Here is a 21,640-nt window from a genome sequence, read left to right on the forward strand (position 1 = left end):
GAATACTATTAAATAATAATAATACATTTTATTTATAAAGCACTTTTCATTAAATAATCTCAGAGTATATAGTAGATAGAAAGCCAAAAACTATACTATACTTGAATGTATATTTGAACGTAAAAAATAAATAAATAAAGGCTTCACATGGTTTTAATTTAATTTAATTACTTGTCGGTTCCCCTGGTGTATTTATATGTTGTATACACAATGTGTTTTGTTTGTTACTTACCATAACTGTAAAAAAAAAATACTTCAATTACATAACTTATTGGGTACATTTTACACGTTATGAATATATTTCTCAGTAATAATTACAGATTCTTTAAGACAAAAGAAAAATGTTGTCTTTATTTCTCATTTATATTTTCTGTTTAATTTGGGGAGATTTTACTGCCGAGTGAAACATTTGAATAAAAATAATAGAGAAAAAAACAAACTAGAAGGTAAGTATCAAAGCATTTATTTGCAGCTGTATTGTATCAAACAAACCGTAAGCAATACAAAAGTTTAAACATCCGAGTGCATTCTTCACAGTCCGTTTAGGCATCTCTCTCTCATACTCACACACACACACACACACACACACACACGCAAAAATGGAAGCTGTACAGCGTGAGCGTTATTAAAGGCACAGTTAAACTCTGAAGACGACCGATTCACTCTCGAGGTCACGACGGGCGTTTCAAACGCTTCTTAAGTTACGGAGAAAAAAAAAAAATACACACCTCCTTTTCTCTTTCTGTACGACACGTTAACACAAAATAGTACAAAAGGGAGCATCAATAAATCAGCAGTGACGGTTAAATCAAGATCAAGTGTGAACATGACCCAAGAGGCTGAGAACGTTCCATAATATACTGGATCGAGTAACACGGGCTCCGATTATCAATAACCAAAAGCTAATATTGCGGGCGTCATCCGATTGATCAGCTCGAGGACAAAACGTTTGCACAGTTTCTCTGTGTGTGTGTGTGTGTGTGTGTGTCACTTGTACAGGCTGAGCTCGGGGCTGTGGTACAGACACATGTAGGAGTCACAGAGCAGGCGGCGGGCGGACTCCTGCAAGGAGGCGGGGTCAACTCTGCCCAGCTCGTCCTCCGATAGGCCGAGGTAGCAGCCGACCTCTGGGCAGGCCTTCACGTGGGGGATGTTGAAGCCATTCTCGCCACCTGAGAGGGGGAGGGGGGGAGGGAGATACTTTAACCGTGCTCGCCCACACGTTTCCACCCGGGGGGGGGGGTCACCTGAGTGCACCACTCACCTTCCCGGTCGGCCATGCTGTCGAAGAACAGCCAGTCGGCGGGGCGGGGCCCGTGCTTCACGAAGCTCACGTAGTGGCTGGTCTCGATGCACGTCACGGCAAAGAGGGACATCCGCTGGCGGGTGCAGCGCAGGGGCCCCGACCACGGCCCCCCGGGGACGGCCACGTTCACGGGGGTGTGCGACGCCCGCTTCCTGTGACTGTGGACCTGTGACAGACACAGGAAACAAATTATTATTATCGTTGTTTTTAACCTTTTAAAAAAAAAAAAAAGGGCTTCAAGTGAACGTACCTGTGTGTTGCACGTCTGGCAGTACTGCTTGACGTGACCGGGGGTGATGTCGGGGTCCTCGTAACACTGGAGACACTCCCAGTCAGCGACCGCCTGACAGATGCTGCACTGTCTCAGGGCTACAAACAACAACATCAACAACAACGACGACAACAGCTCATGTGAACGAAGCTGCACGCGGTGAAAGTTAAAACACAAACTAAAAACAGGTCTGTGCTCACTGTCGTCCAGCAGGTCGGTGATGTCCAGGCTGAGCGTCGGCGAGATGGCGTCAAACATTTTGAAGTCCTTCCCAAAGCGCGGCATGAGCAGCAGGAGGCACGACGGCGCCTGTTGGGGGGGGGTAAAAGAACACAGGCGGCGCCGTCGTTAGCGCCGGCTTTTTCCAGTCGACTTCCGCTTCACACGTGACCCGATTTGCTTTTTCTGCGACCTCGACAAACTTGAGGCCGGCGTGGAGGAAGGAGGACTCGAGCAGCGCCTGGACGCTGGCGACACGCATGCGGCCGGGCGACGGCGAGGTGAGGGGGGCGGGGGCACCGACCGGGGAGGGGGGCGGGGAGGGCGCGGGAGGGAGCGTAGGTGGGAAGAGCTGGTAGAGGTGACCCTCCTGAGGACGCCGAGTCATCGACCTATGAGGAGAGAGAGGAAAAGACAAGTCAGAGTCTGTAACGCGCATTTTGGTTTTCGAATGTTTGTGTGCACGATTTAACCGATTTTACGTGTTTAAGAGTCACATTTTTAACCAGGACAATACACTCAAAAATAATAATAATAATTTATTAATATATATATATAATTAAGGAAATATCTTGTGGTTCAAAAATTGTTTTCGGCTCTTTAAAACTAAATAAAGTCATATTTGAATAAATTTCAGTTTTTAGGGATGTGAAGGTCATTTAATTAATTTAAAAAAAAATTATATAAATATATATATATATATATATATATAAAACTCTGAATAATATTTTTTCATACTCTTTTAAGCCGTTGATTTAGTCCGACCACAAAATAATGTTTCTAGGCTCATGAGGTCACTGGTCATCCACCTCGTCGCCTTCTCACAACACAACAAGTGCAGCTGCATAACTGAGATGCGGTGAAATAGTTTGAACTCCGGTGAGATAACTTTTCAACCCACATTATAATAAAGGATGTGTATGTGTGTGTGTGTGTGTCTCTTTTGTGTGATGTCACCTGATCTTGAGGAGTGGCTCGACTCGGAGGAGCTGGAAAAGCTTGTTGATGAACTCTTCTGGATCTGATGGACAGAACGGCAGCATGACAGCATTCCTACACACACACACACACACACACACACACACACACACACACACACACACACACACACACACACACACACACACACACACACACACACACACACACACACACACACACACACACACACACACACACACACACACACACACACACACACACACACACACACACACACACACACACACACACACACACACACACACACACACACACACACACACACACACACACACACACACACACACACACACACACACACACACACACACACACACACACACACACACACACACACACACACACACACACACACACACACACACACACACACACACACACACACACACACGGGGGGTGGGCGGGTACCTTTCTCCTGGTTGGTGAAGCCCGTGTCGCTGCTCCCGGCCTCCAGCAGTCGTCTCAAGGCCATGGTCTTACTGGCACACACGTAGCCATTCCTTCAAAAACATACCAGCACGAGCACTTGAAGAACAGGAAAGTTTCTTATCGACTTGGACCAAAAACGCCCTTTTTACGTGGTAGCATGAATAAATAAAAACATCTCTACACATTTACACACCGTCGCAGAGGGTTGACGATCTCACAGCGCAGCAGGTCCTGAGCCTGACTGGAGTCCTGGTCGGTTTCAGGGTCAGACGGACAGAACAGGACCCAGTCTGCTGAACTGCAGCAGGAGAACAGACTGCAGAGGGGAAACGGAACAATTTATATGCAGAAATAAATGTTCTCAGATCCTCTGGACGGCTTTTCCAACGGTTAGATAACGGCTAACATGTGCCTCGCCCGCCGCCGCCTCTGCGTTTTCTACCTGAAGAGCGTCGCGTCCAGGTAGCACGAGTTCAGGTGACCCTGGATGCCTCTCTTCCAGCCGTCGTAGAGGTCCGCGGCCTCGTCCCCGTCCGAAGGCGGCGTGTGCTCCTCCACGCGCTCGCTGCCCCAGTCCGCAAAGGCTGGGGGGGAGACAGTATGACGTCATCAAACCACTCGTGGGGTACGTTTTAAATGTATCCTACGCTTTAACACCCCCCCCCCCACACACACACCTATGGAGTTGCATCGCTCCACTTGATTGACGGGCGTCTCGGGGGCCGGAAACCTGGAGTCCCGTCTGCAGTTGCGAAGCTTGACGAACAGCCCCTTGTTGGCCGGGCAACGGAAGTGCCGTTCGCCGAGGTAACTGCCGTCGGTTCCAGCAGACAGCTCCTGGTCCTGACACACACACACACACACACACACACACATTGGTTTAGTTGTTACCATTAGCATTAGTTTCCTGTAATAAAACTTAAACTGAGCTCCTAAAGCTTCACCAGCTCAATTCCTGCCACCGGCTCCGAAATCCCTCCGATCGGTCCGATCCAGCGGATGACCCCGACGAGCGGCGGGTCGTTCACCTCGACCATCGAGCCCACCTCCAGCTCGCCCTCCGGTCCCGCCTCCTCGTCCTCCTGCTCTGCGCCCTCGCTGCCGTCGGGCGACCTCAGCGGCGAAGGCGGGCCGAGGGCGCCGTTGGTGTGCGGCGGCTGCTGGTCGGCGGCGGCGGCGGGCGGCGACACCGCCAGGCTGCGGGGTTTGGGAAGTGGGAGAGGGGGCGTGGCCCTGTGGGTGGGTTTGGGTGGCGGCAGCGGAGGAGGTTTAAGTCCTGGTTTGCTGGGAGGCATCAGGGCGACCTTGGGAGCCGAGCTAGACGGGGTCGCGGGGCCCGGTTTGGTGACGGGGGGCGGGGCCGGCTTCAGGAGGGGTTTGCTGACCCGGCGAGGAGGGTTGTGGCGGTGGGATCTCGGCTCTGGGGACACAATGACGTTTACATGTAGCACCTTCACAACAACAAACAACAACTTTTCATGATCGAAACATAAGAAAACAGTCAAGAGATGTGAAGTGTTTAAACACATTACGACGTAGAGCTTTAAATCAGTTTCAGGGTCCTGGTATTGTGCACAACAACAACAACAACAACAACACCACTGAAAACACTAATGATCCTACAGGCAACAGGTTAATAAATAGCCGTATATTCAGAGCGTCCCTGAACACAACAGTGAATTCTCACCAGGACTTAAAACCCACACAGCGTCTGAGGCCGTGTTGAGAACCAGCTGCCGTACCTGAGGAAACCTTGTTGACTGGCAGGAGTAGTCCATATAGAGGACTAGGAATGTGGCAGAGCTTCTCTCCCTTGTAAAGGCCGCCCCAGTTACCGACAGGAACGTCCTGTAACACACAGAGAGAGAGAGAGAGAGAGAGAGAGAGAGAGAGAGAGAGAGAGAGAGAGCTTTGTTTGGATGCCGGGGAACTTGTTCTTAGGTCAATTTCGTCGACAGTAGAGATGCCAATGTTTAATATGATGAATTCAACTGAAAATAACGTGTGTTTTCTTCATAGAATCAGAGTCGTCTCCCGCTTCGTACTGACCAGCAGGACTCCGACGTACGCCCCCGACGAGGCCCGGCCGGGCAGCAGACCGAAGAAGCACACCTCCCCTCCGTAGACGCCGCCGGTCTCCAGGGGGAAGCACACCCGCTGGCCGACGTGGAGCCGCGGAGGCGACGCGGGGCCTCGGACCTGAACCTGGTTTTGAGCCGCGAGGGGCGCCGACTCCGCCGTGCGAGAGAGGACGCCCAGAGCCTGAGGAGGGCTGCAGGATCGACGCGGGTGGAGGCTGACGTGGCGACTGTGATGCTGCTGCTGAGGACTCGGCCGGTCGGTGCTGCTGCTGCTGCTGTTCTGCCCGTTGCCGGGCGGGTTATTGCCGCCGCGGGAGCGGTGGCGGTCTCGCTCACGGGCTTGCTCGGGAGCGTCGGAGGAGGTGTTTCGAGACCAGCTGCGGGGCCGGATGTGGCTGACCGGGAGGAAGAGGGAACAGGCGTCGGGGCAGCTGAAGAGCCGCTGGCCCTTGTAGGAGCCGTTGCTGGTTCCCATGCCGACCGCTGAACCCTGCAGGGGGGAGGGGGAGGAGCAAGTAAATCACAGGTAAACTCTGACCAATCACATACCTCCACGGTGAGAGAATCTTAGAAACTCTTTTGTTATCCTGTAAAATCCTCAACCCTAAGAAGGGTTTCTACTTGTGTCCTGGATGTAATTTGACCTTGAGCTGCACCCCAAACAGCACGGCGCTGCTCCCGCGGGTGAGCGGCCCGACGTATTTAAGGTCCGCCTCCGCCAGCTCGTCCTGCGGGCCGATCTGGACCCACAGCGGAGAATCGACCGGCAATGAAGCCAAATAATGCAGCTTCCCGGGATTACCTGGGAAAACACACAACAACGAAAGAGCTCACGACAGAGGGAGGAAGCAACTCATCTCACACGTAACAATCCCCATTGTTCCCCCGATCAACCCCGACATGTTCATTGTATTAATACAAGTAGGCGCAGCACTGTGACACCACTACCAACTAACTATCAATGTGTTACCCAGAAGTTTCAGGCGAGCCTCCGGTTCCCCTACGGGCTCCAACAGGCCGTTGAGGTCAGTCGGGACTTCGAGCAGGTACTTCCTCTCTATTTTCAACATGCAGCCATTGTCTAACACCTGTGGGGGAAACGGGGGGGGGGGGGGGGGGGGCGGAGGAAAGAAAGACAAACAGAAGGGGAGAGGGGAGGAAAGGAATGAGGACAGGTCTGACAGGTGAGAAATTATATTTATTTATGTATGTATTTAGTTGGAAAAGATCAAAAGATTTTTTTTTTTTTATATTATATGTTTTAATTTTTTTTAATTAAAAAAAAAAGTTACATTTGTGTATGTAAATGTGTGAAACAAATAATTAAAAAAACAAAAACTAACTACATAAGAAAATAGAAAAACATATAATAATAAGTGTCATTAAAAATATATCTTAAAATCTATCATGATGACGGCTGTGTATATACAGTAAGTTTCATGTTGTCACTGACATATATTATATATATTATTTTGTTGTTTAGTGAGTTTGTCTGGTGGGTACAAAGATTTATTTTGACATAATGTTATTGTATATTTAGTGTATTTTACAATGTTTTATTTATCCTGTGTTCAGGTATGTGAACACATACTCTATGTTTCACCTGTCTGCAAGACACATGTGCACTTACTAGATGTAAATAAGTGATTATTATATTCAGTATCAATTAACCTACAGATTAACAAATAAATGAAATTACCTGGTTTGTCTACAAAGTAAAAAATACTTTTTGTTGTTAATGAAATAATTGCTAAATTAATGTACCTAAATAGTTTCATCGCTAAAATGAATTGTGCATTACATTTTAAAATAGGTTAACGTGTGTTAATACCTTGACCCAAGAGGAGTCGCCTCTGTTCTTGCCAGAGTCTTGCTCGTGGCATATCCACCCCCGCTGCAGCAGAATGGTACCGTCCAGCTGGTCCTGGACCTTCAGGTCGGTCGAGATCAAAAACACTTGAGGGGGGCGGCGCTTCTTGACTTGATCGTGAGCCGATGACATTTTTAAGCGTCGCCCGGTTCACAGAGCAATTAAAACCTTTACGTGTCCTGTAAAAAAAAATATATATATATATACATATATTTAAATGAAACGACAAGAGGGCCGCGACGTCAGTCCACCTAGCGACGGTAACTACAGGTAGCGTTTACGGCAGTTAGCGAACCGACTTTTTTAAAAACGTTCTACGTTAACGTTCACAGACAAGTCCGTTGGTGAAAACCGTTAAAACCGTTAAAACTACGCGTTGTCCGAACGGACCCCGCAGTTGACTTTTAAACCGTTTTTTATCAAACACTCACCAACTTCGTGAACTCCCCCGCCCGTCAACATTTCCCCTCTCATTTAAAGGAGCTGCGCTTCAATAACAAACCGCAACCGTTGAAGCCGGAAGCGGCGTGACGGACTGCGCCGGGGAGCCAATAGCGAGTGAGAGAAGTTCCGCGAGGGGAGTGGTTTTAGCCAATCGGAGCGCATGTGGGAGTTACGGATACAGGGGTGGGGGGAAATTCCCCATTCTTGATAGGCAAGGTAAATATTATATATGCATGTGATATATTGGCTGTATAAAAAAAATAATACACAAAAGACACCGGTGGTTGTGTTTTGTATTAGTTTATAAATAGAATAGAAAAATATTTCCGTGTACTGAACATACTCAAACTCTTTAATTACATTCACACGTCATCCCCTCACATAAATATATATATATATATATATTACATTGCTTAAAAGAAAGAAGAAGAAGAAAAAAACATTATAGTGCAATGTAAAATGTGCATTATCTGACTTTTCATAGCAAAAACACACATCCTTGTACCGTGTGTTGCAGCATCATGTGTCAGTTTGGGGCAGTTGTGAAATCTACATGGCAACAGTGAGTGAGATCAGACCACTGGCCAGTGGCTCCTTTCCTTTTTTTCGGGGGGTTTTACACCCCCCAAAAAAAGCTGTGTGTACCTGTACAGGTTTATGTGAGTGAGTTTGAATATTATCCATTTTTGCTTAGTAGGTATGCTATGGAGGATTTAACAATATAAGCATAGATTAGAGACAACAACAACAAAGCTAGTGTTGTTCTTCTTTCCGATGAATCGTTTTGTGACCCCCTGATGTCGTCTCGTCGAACCCTCGGAGGTCCTACATTTAAAGACACAGCCTGTTCTGTACCACGGAACATTTAAATCCGAAAAAAAAGAGGGTTGAATCGCAAAATGCCGTTTTCGCAGCTTTGAAAAATAGTAAATAACGTAAAACACATTTTTAATCTTGCTTATTTGAGGCATGAGCTACCTCTATAATATCCTTCATCAAACTGTAAATTAGTCACGCATGAACACTGTCGGCCATGTTAACCGTACCACAGTCTGATTTCAGGTCCTATGTTCTCAGAATAATACAGTTAAAGGTGCGTAATGGGGCATGAACCCAGGGACGGTGAGCGACGTGGTTCTCCAGCCTTTGATAGAAAGCTCTTTGCTGTCAGTCGCCGGCTGTCGTCTTCATTTGACCCCCGAGTGTCTCATCAGAAAGACAAAGGCGGCTCCTTTCGCGGACGTTAAAAAACATCAACGGGGGGAAACGCTACATCGAGTCCGCGCGGAAGGTCGTGACGATCACGGGGGTTTAGCGTCGGGGTCAGACCCTGCCGTCTGGTTCCCCCGGGTTCTTTAACATCGGGCGATGAGTTCCGTGGAAGCTCAGAAGTGAGGCGACGGCGGGGTGTTCACAAAGTAGGTGTTGAGGTCCCCTTTGCCCTTGACGTTGACGACCCCTCTGAGGGTCACTCTGTACCCCACGCTCATGACTATCTGGGCCGTCTCCTCCGTCACCTGAGAGCAGAGAAGAGAACCGGACGTCGTGAATGACGTGAAGCATTAACGATCCGCGGTGATTTAAATAAGCCCCGCCCACCCACCTGGATCTTGTCCAGCACTCCCGTGCTGTCCATCCTGCTGGCCACGTTGACGGAGTTCCCCCAGATGTCGTACTGAGGTTTGTGAGCTCCGATCACTCCTGCGATCACGGGGCCGAGGTTTATTCCTGCAGGTGAAACCGGAGATAGAAATTATTAAAGCGATTTCTTTCTCTCATCTCAAACAGCAAAGCAGGAAGGCGTAGTGTTTTACAAACGCCACGGAGAAAATAAGGAGAAGGAAAGCCCAGTTGGAAGAGGCTCACCGATCCGGAGTTTGAAGCTGTTGAACGAGTGCGTGTTGATGAACTCCAGTTTGTCCATCAGAGCGATGGCGAACTCCACCATGGTGCGCACGTGGGTGTAGGACATCTCCACCTTCTGCAGGGGGCGCCAGAGATCATGTAAACGCACGGGAGACACTTTGCTAGGAGTGTCGTGTAAAACGAGGACAAACGAGGCGGAAGATATTTCACACCGATGGGGTGAATGAACCGAGCGCACCTTTTGTTCCTCCCCCTGAGGAGCGTGCCTCAGCCCCGCAGCAGCCATGTACGTACTGCCGATGGTCTTAATCTTCTCCACCGAACAGAATTTGGGCTTCGAGAGAATCTACGAGAGCGAGAGAGAGAGAGAGAGAGGCATTAGTTCCGAGACGCTAAATGCGACGCTGTATCAACGTACGTCTTCTTCCTCCGTACCTCGTCAAAGTCCGATATGATCTCGTTGAGGAAGCGCAGGCACTCCAGACCGTCCCTGTTGGCGCTGCTCTCGCTGTAGAACTCTTTGAACTGAGGCACCGAGGCGAACATCACGCACACGGAGTCGTACGACTGGCTGTAAAGGTCCTGAAACAAGAGAAAGGACTCCCACGTGGTCAAACCTGTTTAGCGGACGCTTTTATCCAAAGCGACTTACAATCATGGTACATTCATACACTGTAGAACAGCTACAGGGAACAACTCCGGGTTAAGTGTCTTGCTCAAGGACACGTCGACTTCCAGGTGGTCAATGAATAATGTTTTTCTCTCTCTACCTGGTTGCGAATGGTTTTGCCCATGAAGAAGGAGGCGACGTGGAGCGGCAGGACGTTCTGGAGGAGGAGCTTGTTGACGTTCTCCATGGTCTCCATCTCCTCTCTCTCCGCCTTGAAACAGCGGCGCAACAGGAAGTCGACGCGGCAGCCCAGCTCGTCCTGATGGGGGGGGGAGGGAGAGAGAGAGAGAGAGAGAGAGAGAGAGAGAGAGAGAGAGAGAGGGGACGGCGTACGAACACGCGTGAATAAATTAGGATGTAAATGACAGAAGATGTTTGTCATTTTACACACATACCTGTCTGGCCAGTATGAGGCATACGATGTAAAAGATGACCAGCCAGACCCCGGACATGATCTGAGGGTCCTTCAGGATGCCCGGCCTGGAGAGAAAAAAAAGAATATTTAGAGCCACATAATCCAGAGTGTCTTGTGTCTCTCAGTCAATGGGGCCTGACCCCCCCCCCCCCCCCCCCCCCCCCCCTCCCCACCTCTTGAATAAATGATCTGAAACTCCAGACAAGGATTCACAATCTGGACCCTGAGTGCCAGAACAAAAGGCAGGAAATCGAACACCTCGGCTGAGCCACGCAGGCGGCGCGATGACGACAGGAAGCGCCGAGTGAATGTGGACGAGTGGAAAGTGAACTTCAGCAGGATTACTGGGAGCCGGAGCGGACCGATGCGTATTCACAACCCACTTTCATGCCTCTCATTTGTAGCCGCTTGTCTATTAACACGCCGTAGCATAGGCAGAATATTACATACTGTACGTACACAATTAAACTGAACAGTGGCGGTCAAAGCTGTTAAGTCTGATTTAAATTGAGTTTCTGTTGTTTCTGTTTTGTTGCTCATCTGTTTTTTTATTGTCCTGCTTATTTGATATTTTGTGCTAAATGCTGTTATTGCGAAGTATTTTGTAACTTTTAATTTGGAAAGGGCAATTATATTTATATTTATTTATATTGTTATATACAAACATATAAATATAACTAAATATATATAAAAATATAACAAAATATATATATAAAAATATAAATATATATATTTATTTATATTGTTATATATAAACATATAAATATATATAAAAATATAAATAAATATATATATCAAAATATATATATATATATATATAAATAAATAAATATATATAAGGAGAGATAAGAGATAGAGAGAGATTTTCATTGGTGAATAATCTGTGTTTTTCTAATTTATTGATTCATTGACTTTGGAAAAGAAGACCCAAGATGATTCTCAAATGTTACCATTTTTTGATGATATCAATAATAATGTGTAATCATTTCCCCACTAGAAAGCTGCTCATTGCTGTTACGGAGACATCTTGGATTTCACTCTTTCAATGTGCAAAAAAAGAAAACTAACAACGACGTTCCAGGCACACGGCGTCGAAACCCCCCCCCCCCCCCCCCCCCCCCCCCCGACGTTGTTTTCCGCCGTCACTCACTTGGTGTCGTTGTAAAGCAGGTCGACGAGGCAGGCGGACCTCGGGGCGTGGACGTGGAGGAAGAGGGCCAGGTAAACCACCACGGCCAGCGTGAGCAGCAGAGCCTTCACGGACAAGCTCGTCCTGACGAACACGACCACCCCCAGCATGGCCAGCAGGCAGCAGTACAGGTAGTACTGGACGTCGGCAGGAAGAATGTGACGTCAACGCTCATAAAGAATCAAGTCGAGAGCCCTTTCTTGGGGTTAGAAACTAGCTTATTGAAGATTCAGCGAAGGAAAGAATGAATTAAAATGTTTTATTGCTTCTCAACGGTGAAAAATAAACCACGTCACCCGACAACTATGTTCTCTTTGATAATGAAAAGCAGCCATGTGAGAGTGTGATGAACGCAGGAATTTTACATTAACGCTCAGCTTCAACGTAAGTTATTTAATAGTCAAGTGAGTAGAATTCAAATTATTCATTATTCATTTAAAAAAATACTTGTGTATGCTGTCGATTCTAGTTCTTTGACTGTGCATCTGTAATCTGAGGCATGCAAAGAGATGAAAGGTGGATGAATAACAACGGGAAATGATCATGTGCGGGTACGTACAGGACCAGTGTGGAGTTTGAGATTCTGCAGCTCCGTGTTGTTGGTCATCAGCTTGCAGTTGTTTCCGGGGAGGAAAAACTGAGAGACAAATTTTAAAAAAAAACATCATTTAAAAACAACAATTCTATCTATGAAAGAAGATGTGAGGCAGCAGAGGAGCTCACATAGTTGAGGATGGCCATGATCAGGGTGGTGAGGACGCAGAGGACGGACACAAACAGTCGCAGCGCCGCCCTGCTGGAGACGCTGCGCGACAAGCTCGATATCCACTGGACGCTCAGCGGCATCTTGGTGCGCCACTTCTGAAAACACAGGTACATCAGTTTATGATTCATTTGAAATGTGTATCCCAGAATATCTTGTGTTATCCTGTGGACCGTTCCCCAAAACCCTATTATTTTGTGACAATTCCAGAATATATGTGCATGGTTTTGCTTCAGATGACCCACAATTTCTCCAACATGACTTTCTTGTTTCAGGATAATTATTTGATATTTTAGGTGTAATAAAGAACCGTATTAGATTTTTCCAGGAAAACTCGTGAACAGGTTGTTGTCTTTCATCTTCAGATATTTCCATATCAAATTCTCCTTCCCATTTTTCTTTTATATACCCTGTTGCGTCATTCATCAATGCCTTATATAGTGTAGTTATAGTCCTGACCCGGTTCCCTTTATATGCATCAATCATTACTTGTACCACCTTGTTCACTTCTAGAGAGCTCCTGTTCAATCCGTTTCCCATAATAATCCCGTACCTGTAAATATTTGTAAAATTCCCGTCAATCCAGGTCATATTTTGTTTTCAGGTCTTGAAAACTCCTCATCCTCCCTTTTTCCACCAGTGTGCACCAAGCCGTTCTGAATCTCACTCTTGGCCTCCCCCCCCCAAATGAATCTGGATCTCATCCTGTCCCATGCTATGAATTGTGTTTTATTGGTAATCCTTGAAACAAATACAAAAGTCTGGGTAATGCATTCATTCTTATTAATTCAATCCTTGAGCTAAAATCCAATGTTAGGGTGGTCCATCTATGTATATCTTTTAATAATTCTCGGTTAATCCTATCATAATTTGCCCTATGTAGTCCTGATAAATTCCTAGTAACTTCTACCCCTAAATAGTTAATTTTCTTTAGATTCCAATTTAAATTGTATTTTTCCCTGATCTCCTTTGGTGGTGTATAATTGATAGTGAGCACTTGGGTTTTAGTTATATTTATCTTATATAATTTACCCGGTCGCACGCCTTTTCGGCATCTACGCTAACCAGAATGTTTCTTTTCTGTTTGTTTGCCTGATCTATGATGTGCAGAGTCCTCCTAATGTTATCGTGCGTCTGTTTGAGCCTCGTCATAAATCGGTTATTCTGAAACAGGAAGTAGTTCCTTTACCTCCAAGTATCCAGTGAAAGCGACGGACAAGAGCAGCACCAGCACGGGGAAGGTCACGCCGTACGACACCGCCATCACAAAATTTCTGTGATGGGGGGGGGGGGGGGGGGGGGGGGGATCGCAAAAAATATAATGTGAGGACGGCCACGATGATATTTCAGAATGTAATGAGTACGATCGCGACTCTCACTTTTCAGAGACGAGCATCTGGACGGCGAAAATGGTGACGAAGATGAACGCCATGCAGCTCATTGAGTGGTGCAGACCTTTGACCTCCGAGAGGCTGAACTGGAAGGCGAAAAAAAAACCGGTTATTGATGCAAAACAGAAAAAAAGGATTGTTTCGTGAAGATGCAGAGAGCCCACCTCTTTCTCCAGGCTCCAGTCGTTGAACATCAGGGTCAGACAGTTGAGCGTCTTTGTTCTCCTCCTTCGTGAAACACACAAGAGGAAACAGTCGAAGGACGGACGTGAAAACAAGTGCAGAATATGAAAGAAGGCGCGTAAAATGAGATCAAAAGAATCTCTTCTCAAAAAAACAATGACATCTTTAGGGAGAGACGTTGTTCTTTGCCTTTGTTATTTCAGATCAAACTTACACTGTGTCGTCCGCCGTGTCCAGTGATCCCCGACCTTGGTTATCCACCACCAGACTGGGACTAAACGAGAACACGTCAGAAACACGAAAACAAACGTAGGAAATGAACTAAAAACAAATGTTGTGGAAGTGCTCATCTACACCCTAAAACACTCGCGTCACGCACACTTTATTCTGATGCTACCGAAGTGGAATAATGCTGGAACTTACCAGTCGGGGTTGTTCTGGTAAGGTGGCTTTTCCTGAAGGAAACACACACACACACACACACACACACACACACACACACAGTCAATACATTTTGCCCTACAAAAGATCAGAAGACTGTAATAAAGATAGTTCGTCCCTGAAAAGAAACATGCGTATTTTTATTCAAAAGTACATACCGTCGACCCCTGTGATTGGTTGATGGAGAAATTGGCGGTGGCGATGGGCTTCTTGGGGGGCGCGGCACCGGGGTCGCTGAGGTCGGCGAAGGGGGTGATATTCCGCCAGGACTGCAGGTACTGAGACATCCGAATGGACGCCCGCTGCCTGGTCTCGCCTGGCGTGAGAGCGTTGGCCTGAAATCCAGACGGAGACCGCTTCATGTGACTCGGATCACGGCGACTTAAGAGATCGGTTTGCGAGCTCCACGGATGCCCGTAGACCACGAGGAAGATGTCGCTCCTCTTCTTCTTAAATTAGCTTTTCAAAGTTAAGGTCAACCCGCTTCTCTGTATCCTCACATACAGTCTATGTCAGGAAGTTAGAATACCAGATTCACACCAAGTGAGATCAACCAAAACAAATTTAAAATGCGTCGTTACTCTTATTTCTCCTTTTATGTGGTTCAAATGTAGTTAAACTACAGATGAAACATGCTGTTGACCTTAAAAGTTAATAAACGAGTACATAAATGCTATTTCTGTGTTCTAAATGTGCACAAATGAGTTTTCTGACAGCTCTGAATCAAGCGCACCACTTTGGGTCTCCTGATACTTCTGTCCGGCTGGTGGGGGTCGATCACCAGGTAGGTTTTTCTGTCTTTAAGAAGAGCATCCCGACTCCCACCGTCCGTGTTCTCCACTTCGTACGCTCCGTTCAAGTGCTGCATCGTCTCCTCCGTGATATGGACCCGCCTGTTAATAACAATAACAGTGTTAGTGACCGACGTGATTACTTTAAAAGAGAGGCGTGTCTGTCGCGGAGACTTTCTCACCCAGGGAGACCTCCAGACTCCATGTGGTTGGCTAACGTGACGTCATGTGACCACACGTCGTACTGCCACTTCTGCAAGCCGATCACACCGCAGAGCACGTTGCCACTGTGGACACCCACCCGCATGCTGATCTCGACCCCCGTCGCCTCTCGCAGTTTACTACGAGTGAGGGGGGGGGGGGGGGGACACAAAATTGTGTTTTATAATAAAATAGTAAATAATCCCAGAAGGAAAACAAAGAGATGAAATAACGTTGGGGGTAAAGGACCGACCTGATGGCCGTGCACATGTCCAGACCCATCTGAACACAGTTCCTGGCGTGGGTTGGGATGGGGTCGGGCAGACCAGAAACACAGTAGTAGCAGTCACCCAAGATCTTGATGCGGAGACACCCATTCTTCTGAAGATAGAGAGCGGGGGGGGGAGGGGGGAGTCGGGAGTTATCCAGGGTTTCCCTTTTTTTTTCCAGACGTTGTCCGTGCCCACTCGTTCTCACCTTGGCGATGTCGTCGAATCTGCCGAAGAGCTTGTTGAGCACGGCGACCAGCTCTTCTGGCGAGCAGCTACTCGCCAGCTTCGTGAAGCCCACGATGTCTGCATACAGGATGCTACGCGGACCCACAGGTGGAGGCAAAGACGAGTTACGGAAAAAAACACCCAAAACAAAAACTAGCAAACGCGAGCGCTCAGCCGCCTTCGGCGTTTACACCTCGCTCTCTCTAGATTTAGCTCTGAGCTGGTCGTCACCTGACGTCGTTGTGCCTGCGTATGTAGAGGCTGTGGAAGTTGTGGTGGTTGGATTCACACTTCACCTCGCTCTTGGACTTGAAGAGCTTGTTTATAACCTCGGTTTTCAGCTCCATGGCGATGTACCGCGGCAACACCGACAGGAGGAGCTGCTCCTGTTGCCGAGGACACAGAGGGGACAAGGCAGGGGGGGGGGGAGTTCTGAGACCTTATACACTGGGTCATTGGATTTCTTTTGACAATCTGTTCACACAGGCTGTAAAAGAAATTGGAGTCCCCTTGATGCCGTGTTTACCAAGCGGGATGCGTTTCATCTATTTGTTTACCCGCTGTGAATGGTGTCTATTTGGCTAGTGAATGATTAATCTGTTGACCTAATAGTTCAGAAAAGCATACAGCAACTAAACCCAGGCTGTCCAGGCCAAGGGCCCTTTAATGACAGCGATTACAAAATAACGATTCAGAGTAACTGAATGAAAACGAGCAAGAAAAGCAGAGCAAATAAAGAACTGAGCTGCTTTCTTTTAGCATTTAGAATAAAGCTAAAAAAACAAAATAGCCAGCGTTCCAACCTGCTGATATTTCCTTATTTTCTTCTGGGAGCGTATGGCGCTGAACTGCTCTCTCTTGTGATTGGATATCCTGCGATCCTGCTCGGTCATCCACAGGTGGAAAATCCCGACCAAGTTGACGCACACCAACAGCAGCACATTCGCCACCAGCTGAGAGGGGAAGTCGAGAGGAGGAAAAGGAGAGGAGAGCATCGATACTTTCATTAACCCCAGCTGGTCCACTTTTTTTGCAATACGCCAATCAATCAATGACAGAGTTTTGCAAGAAAGGCGGACCTCATTGCTTTGGATTTGTGTGCGTTATTACCGGGGACGTATATAACTGGAAGGCACACTCTACTTGTTTACCCCAGACCGTGATTCGGATCATTTGCATGTGTTTTGTTTTGTACGGTGCAAAACCACAAGGCAGCTTTATGCAGGCCGACCGAAGCCCCGCCCCGAAGGTTTTTAGAATTTGGATACTATTCTCTGGCAGGTCATTTGCAAATATGTGTCTACATTTACATCTGATGCCTTATTATGTCCACATATTTGTTTTCCAACCATTACAAGGCATTGTATCTCCCCTTGTTTCGAGTCCCTGTGCGATGCTAAGCTACTCTTTGCTAAATCTACTTAAATCTTTTACCTCCATCACAAGCTCGGGCTTCTCCGGGTTTGTGACGGGGACGTACACGCTGATGATGATGATGTGCGACAGGCTGGTCCCGATCCCGACCATCAGGGCCCAGGTCAGAGAGAGAGGCAGCACCGTGTACACGCTCAGAGAGAGGAAGAGGAAAAACGCCACCTGAGGGGGAAGAAGAGCAGTTTAAAAAGGGGGGGGGGGAACAAAAACTCCTTATTTCTCTCCCGTTTCTTTGTGTGCTTCCTGTCTTCACCTGTTCCCACGCGGTGACGGGTCCGCCCGTGAAGATGAAGACGATGGCGATGACGTACAGCGTCCCCCAGACGAAGAGGGCCAGGGCTCCGCCGCAGCGCCTCACGGTGGCCAGCCAGGGCAGGCAGACGAGCAGGACGGCGCTCAGACAGAGAACCACACACAGAACCGACAGAGCGGCCACGTGGGCGTCGATGTTCTGCAGAGAGATGAGTTACACACAAAAAAAAGACACACAAAAAACACGCGCTCTAATTCGAATTCTCCTTCTGGATTTGCTGTTGAATGGGTCAGCGTGTGAAACTTTTAAAGGGCAGTAATATCTCGATGAAGGTTTGCTGTGGGGCGACTAGGAGTAAGAAGGAATGTCTAGGGAGACGCAGGAGAACGTCACGTTATTATTACGCACCGGCAAAGACTTATCTGGCGTTTTTCCTGGTCTGACTCAGCTGTTTAATATATTAAAAAATGTCTGTCGGCTCTACACGAAGGACTGAAATGAAAAGGTCTTCATTCATCAGACAGCCGAAAAAGCCAGGCCGAGCTTTCAGCAGCCGGCGCGATGCTTTTTAATCTGCTCGTGCAACATTTAAAACTTTGTTCTGCGAAGTGTTCGCGTTGACAATCGCGGCACGTAGAGTATTATGGAGATATCTTTATCGCCTCGCAGAGCAATGAACCGTAATCTAAAAGTACAAATTAAAACCACCTTCCTATCGGGATTAGTAAAGTTGCTTTTGGAGTAAAGATATTTACTATATACTGCAACAAATTCTCTTGAGGTGAGGACTGCTTTTCTTTGGAAACTGAATTCCTATTTGGTCACTTTAACTATAATTTGATTTGACAACAAACTAGATGTATTAGTCAAACATCGCACCCCCCTCCACCCCCTCACACACGCATGTCTCACCCTCCCTGTGGCGGGAATGAGGACGATGATGGCCACACAGAAGGCCAAAGACAGCACCAGTCCAGACAGCATGGCCGGAGTCTCCTCCACGCACTGCAGGAACGCCCTGTGGACCGCCTGGTAGCAGCAGCACACCCCCTCTTTCACACTGCGCCTGGACCGGGTGCTCCGCATGTCCTCGTCGGCGCATTCGTCGCCCCACCTGATATCGACGATGCTGTCCCTCGTTTGGCCGTATTTGTACACGGCGTCGGGGAATTCGGGCGAGCCGCAGACGACGGAGTTTTCCAAACTGGGTTCAGGAACACCAACGAGAGGGATGGCTTCCCTCTTTTCGCCGGAGCGTCCATCACAGGCGTCGGCGCTGTTGTCGGTATCGGCGACCGGGGCATCATGACTCGGAGCCTGCGCGGTCACACCTGTTCCCTTCGACAACGGGTTGGCCTCGAGAGGTGCGGGCGCCTGCTCTGTTTTAGCCACACCGACCTCTACGGAAACCTGGGATTCACTGAGTCCTGAGTCGTCGGCATTTAATTTGCTTTTGTACCCGTCATTTCCTTTGAAAATGTTAACGTCGCTGCTTACTCCGTCTTTCCTTTCACCGGTGTCGCCGAGCTCCACCGTGGCGCCCTCTCCATCGCTGGAGTCGACCGCACTGTCCGGCGCAAAATGCACCTCCGCAGCTTCTTCTCCAAACTTCCACTTTTCCTGAAAATCTTGCACCTTTTCCGGCATTGCGAGTCCTCCGTCGACCGACTTGTCACTTTGCTTTGTCCCTCCGTCTGCTTGTCATGATAAATACACACTTTTACCTCTTTGTCGGGTGTCGTTCGTGTACATCCAAGAAGTTCCACTGCTGATACCGATTCAATCTAAACTCAATAGAAAGTCCAAGATCGCTGATAAGGAATCTTAAGGCGTAGCACAATCTCCTTCGACGAGTGCCGATGCATGCTGGATGGAGTCTCGCTGCCAAAAAAAGACAAAGAAAAACATAAACAATTCGTAAAAGTTACAACACAAATCAGCACAGAGCAAAGAATACACTAATCTAGAAGTATTAATTCCCCGCTGAACATGTTTTCAGCTGAGAGCCTGAGGTCGTGTCTGTTTCCCAACAGCAAAGGAAGTCTCTACCTGCGCATGGTTTTTAATGACACTTCTTTTTGTCATTTCCCCATCATGCAAAAGAAACTCGTTCGTCCAGCTGCGTGCTCTTCCCCTGACACACACACACACACTGTTCCACTGTTCAGGTGTGTACCGGAATGACACGTGAGCAACGCGCCCAGTGCCCATTAAATACTTTTTTTTCCCCAGTCACCACCTACACCGTCATCTGACGGTTCAGACGGCCTTTGTCATAACCCAGCCGGCTCCAATGTCACCATCAATTCCAGGATTTAAAAAGAAAAAGAAAAAGAAAAGTCGGCCCTTTAATCTGTCTCTCTGTTCACAGGTACACATTATGATTTGATAGCAAAGCCGTAGAGGGATTAAAAAGTCATTCATCCGCTCGCCGTGATCAACCTGCCCTCACGCCGTCTCCTTTTACAGCACAAACTAAATAAATGGGTTTTTTTAAAGGCTGACACACTTTTCAACTGGGACATTATTCGGTGAACACAGTACACGCATTGTTGTTCCACCGGTGTCTCTTTTCTCCCCGGCCTGCTGGTGTCACTACGCTGTAGAAGCACAAAAAGAGGGGGTTTTCCAAAGCTCACTCAAGACTTCAGAAGAAAGAAAACAAACAGGATAATGACGGACACGCGCAGGAGCGGAGCATAAGCAAATGTTCGTCACCTTGTCAATAAGTTTCTGTGCGAAACTACACGGGTTCCATCGAGCGACTGCACGAAGTGGGAGTTTTGTCATCTACAGAGCAATCACAACTTTATGTACTCACGTTTAAAAAAAAACAAAAAAAAGGAAGTAGCGTGTTGTCGCTGGCTTTTTTTTGTTCATGCATGCAAGCAGAAGAATGTCGTGGTGTTTTTGGAAGAACGGGTTTAATGCTCTATTTCCTTTACCTCAGTTGAGGTTGGCTGGCAACAACATTGTTCAGCAAAGTGCTCGTGAGCTGTAACCTAAAAGAATAAATAACACAACTTACTCAAACAATTCTGGGATTAGTGAAACAATTAGTGAAACAATTACCTAATAAATTGCTAGAAAAATAATATTTCTTTCCCTAATCAAAATAAATGTTTTCCCTGTCTGCTGGTTTCTATAATCCGAGTTTAAAAAATCAAGCCAGGATCATAGTGTTTTTGTGGTAAGACAGTATTAATCTGGTGATTAATTAATCCAAAAGTGAACATCTATTTATATTTAACTGTATTTAGGATTTATTAAAATGTAGCTGGACCATTCAGTCACTTTTTAGATTTTACCAACCTTAAAAAAATACATTAAATTACAGACTATTGTACTTAAACCCAGGGCTGCAACTTTATCAACTTTTAAAACAATTATGGATGAATAAACCTAGCTTAGTTGTATTTTTCTATAAATTCAACAACTAACGTTAGCTAGTTAGTTAGCTAGTTAGTTAAGCTAGTTAGTTAGCGTTAGTTAGGTTATAGTTGATTAACAGCTTGAACCAACGACCAAAATGAATAATGAATATAATATGCATACAAATATGTATTTATATTATATATATATACACAATAACAACACAGGCTGAGGACATGAACATTCCTACCTCGCTGTTGACTAACGTGACCGTCAGTTAGCCTCATTCCCGTCACCGGCCGTTGCTGGACACGTTTTTAAAAACCGTTAAAACCGGTAAAAACCGGTGAAACCCGTCAACATCGTGCCGTTAAAAACAACAACAACAACAACAACAACTACGGTTCCTCTCGGGAGTCACGGTCGTTACAAGTCGGGAGGTCCGAGACTTCTGCGCGCGGGCGACTCTCGTTGCGTTGTGTGTGTGCGCGCGCGCGCGCGCGAGGAGGGTTCGAGCGAGGAAGCAGGTGGATGCAGGGCGCGGGGTCGCGC

At 47.2% G+C, this 21,640-nt stretch overlaps 2 protein-coding genes across 5 annotated transcripts; both read right to left on the reverse strand.

Annotated features, from left to right (window-relative positions):
• Positions 1–447: 447 nt before the first annotated feature.
• si:cabz01101003.1 (ubiquitin carboxyl-terminal hydrolase CYLD) lies at positions 448–7,746 on the reverse strand. The gene is made up of 17 exons (XM_034556778.1): positions 7,610–7,746; positions 7,140–7,357; positions 6,279–6,396; positions 5,953–6,110; positions 5,277–5,798; positions 4,970–5,075; positions 4,172–4,647; positions 3,905–4,070; positions 3,670–3,811; positions 3,421–3,543; positions 3,207–3,298; positions 2,754–2,817; positions 1,990–2,188; positions 1,778–1,886; positions 1,557–1,675; positions 1,265–1,472; positions 448–1,172 (listed from the first exon to the last, which is right to left on the reverse strand). The coding sequence occupies exons 2-17, from the start codon at positions 7,308–7,310 to the stop codon at positions 988–990; spliced, it is 2,958 nt and encodes a 985-aa protein (XP_034412669.1). The 5' UTR covers positions 7,311–7,357; positions 7,610–7,746; the 3' UTR covers positions 448–987.
• Positions 7,747–7,853: 107 nt separating this feature from the next.
• Positions 7,854–21,553, reverse strand: LOC117747489 (adenylate cyclase type 2-like). Of its 4 annotated transcripts, XM_034556751.1 has the most exons (28): positions 21,339–21,553; positions 20,662–20,718; positions 20,435–20,506; positions 18,629–19,597; positions 17,717–17,914; positions 17,464–17,625; positions 16,833–16,982; positions 16,261–16,415; positions 16,010–16,121; positions 15,786–15,913; positions 15,514–15,672; positions 15,274–15,433; positions 14,699–14,875; positions 14,523–14,554; positions 14,314–14,373; positions 14,081–14,144; positions 13,905–14,002; positions 13,715–13,799; positions 12,486–12,623; positions 12,322–12,399; positions 11,724–11,899; positions 10,554–10,638; positions 10,259–10,417; positions 9,924–10,070; positions 9,727–9,834; positions 9,489–9,603; positions 9,226–9,350; positions 7,916–9,139 (listed from the first exon to the last, which is right to left on the reverse strand). In XM_034556751.1, the coding sequence occupies exons 4-28, from the start codon at positions 19,361–19,363 to the stop codon at positions 9,008–9,010; spliced, it is 3,738 nt and encodes a 1,245-aa protein (XP_034412642.1). In that variant the 5' UTR covers positions 19,364–19,597; positions 20,435–20,506; positions 20,662–20,718; positions 21,339–21,553; the 3' UTR covers positions 7,916–9,007. The 4 variants fall into 4 exon arrangements, with proteins under 4 accessions (XP_034412644.1, XP_034412642.1, XP_034412641.1 ...); XM_034556750.1 differs by lacking the exon at positions 20,435–20,506; XM_034556753.1 differs by lacking the exons at positions 20,435–20,506; positions 20,662–20,718 and having other exon boundaries at positions 7,854–9,139.
• Positions 21,554–21,640: the final 87 nt, after the last annotated feature.

This window comes from Cyclopterus lumpus, chromosome 18 (assembly GCF_009769545.1).
Source record: "Cyclopterus lumpus isolate fCycLum1 chromosome 18, fCycLum1.pri, whole genome shotgun sequence".
In the NCBI taxonomy this organism is placed as follows: Eukaryota; Metazoa; Chordata; class Actinopteri; order Perciformes; family Cyclopteridae; genus Cyclopterus; species Cyclopterus lumpus.

Coding starts and splice junctions, on each gene's coding strand:
- si:cabz01101003.1 (XM_034556778.1), bottom strand. CDS start 7,310: ATGTCATCGGCTCACGATCAAGTCAAGAAGCGCCGCCCCCCTCAAGTG. Junction 3,812..3,904: donor GGAGCGATGCAACTCCATAG/GTGTGTGTGTGG, acceptor TCTCCCCCCCAG/CCTTTGCGGACTGGGGCAGC. Junction 1,473..1,556: donor GCCAGACGTGCAACACACAG/GTACGTTCACTT, acceptor TGTCTGTCACAG/GTCCACAGTCACAGGAAGCG.
- LOC117747489 (XM_034556753.1), bottom strand. CDS start 19,363: ATGCCGGAAAAGGTGCAAGATTTTCAGGAAAAGTGGAAGTTTGGAGAA. Junction 10,639..11,723: donor CTGCTTTACAACGACACCAA/GTGAGTGACGGC, acceptor TTTTCTCTCCAG/GCCGGGCATCCTGAAGGACC. Junction 10,418..10,553: donor GCCTCATACTGGCCAGACAG/GTATGTGTGTAA, acceptor CCCCCCCATCAG/GACGAGCTGGGCTGCCGCGT.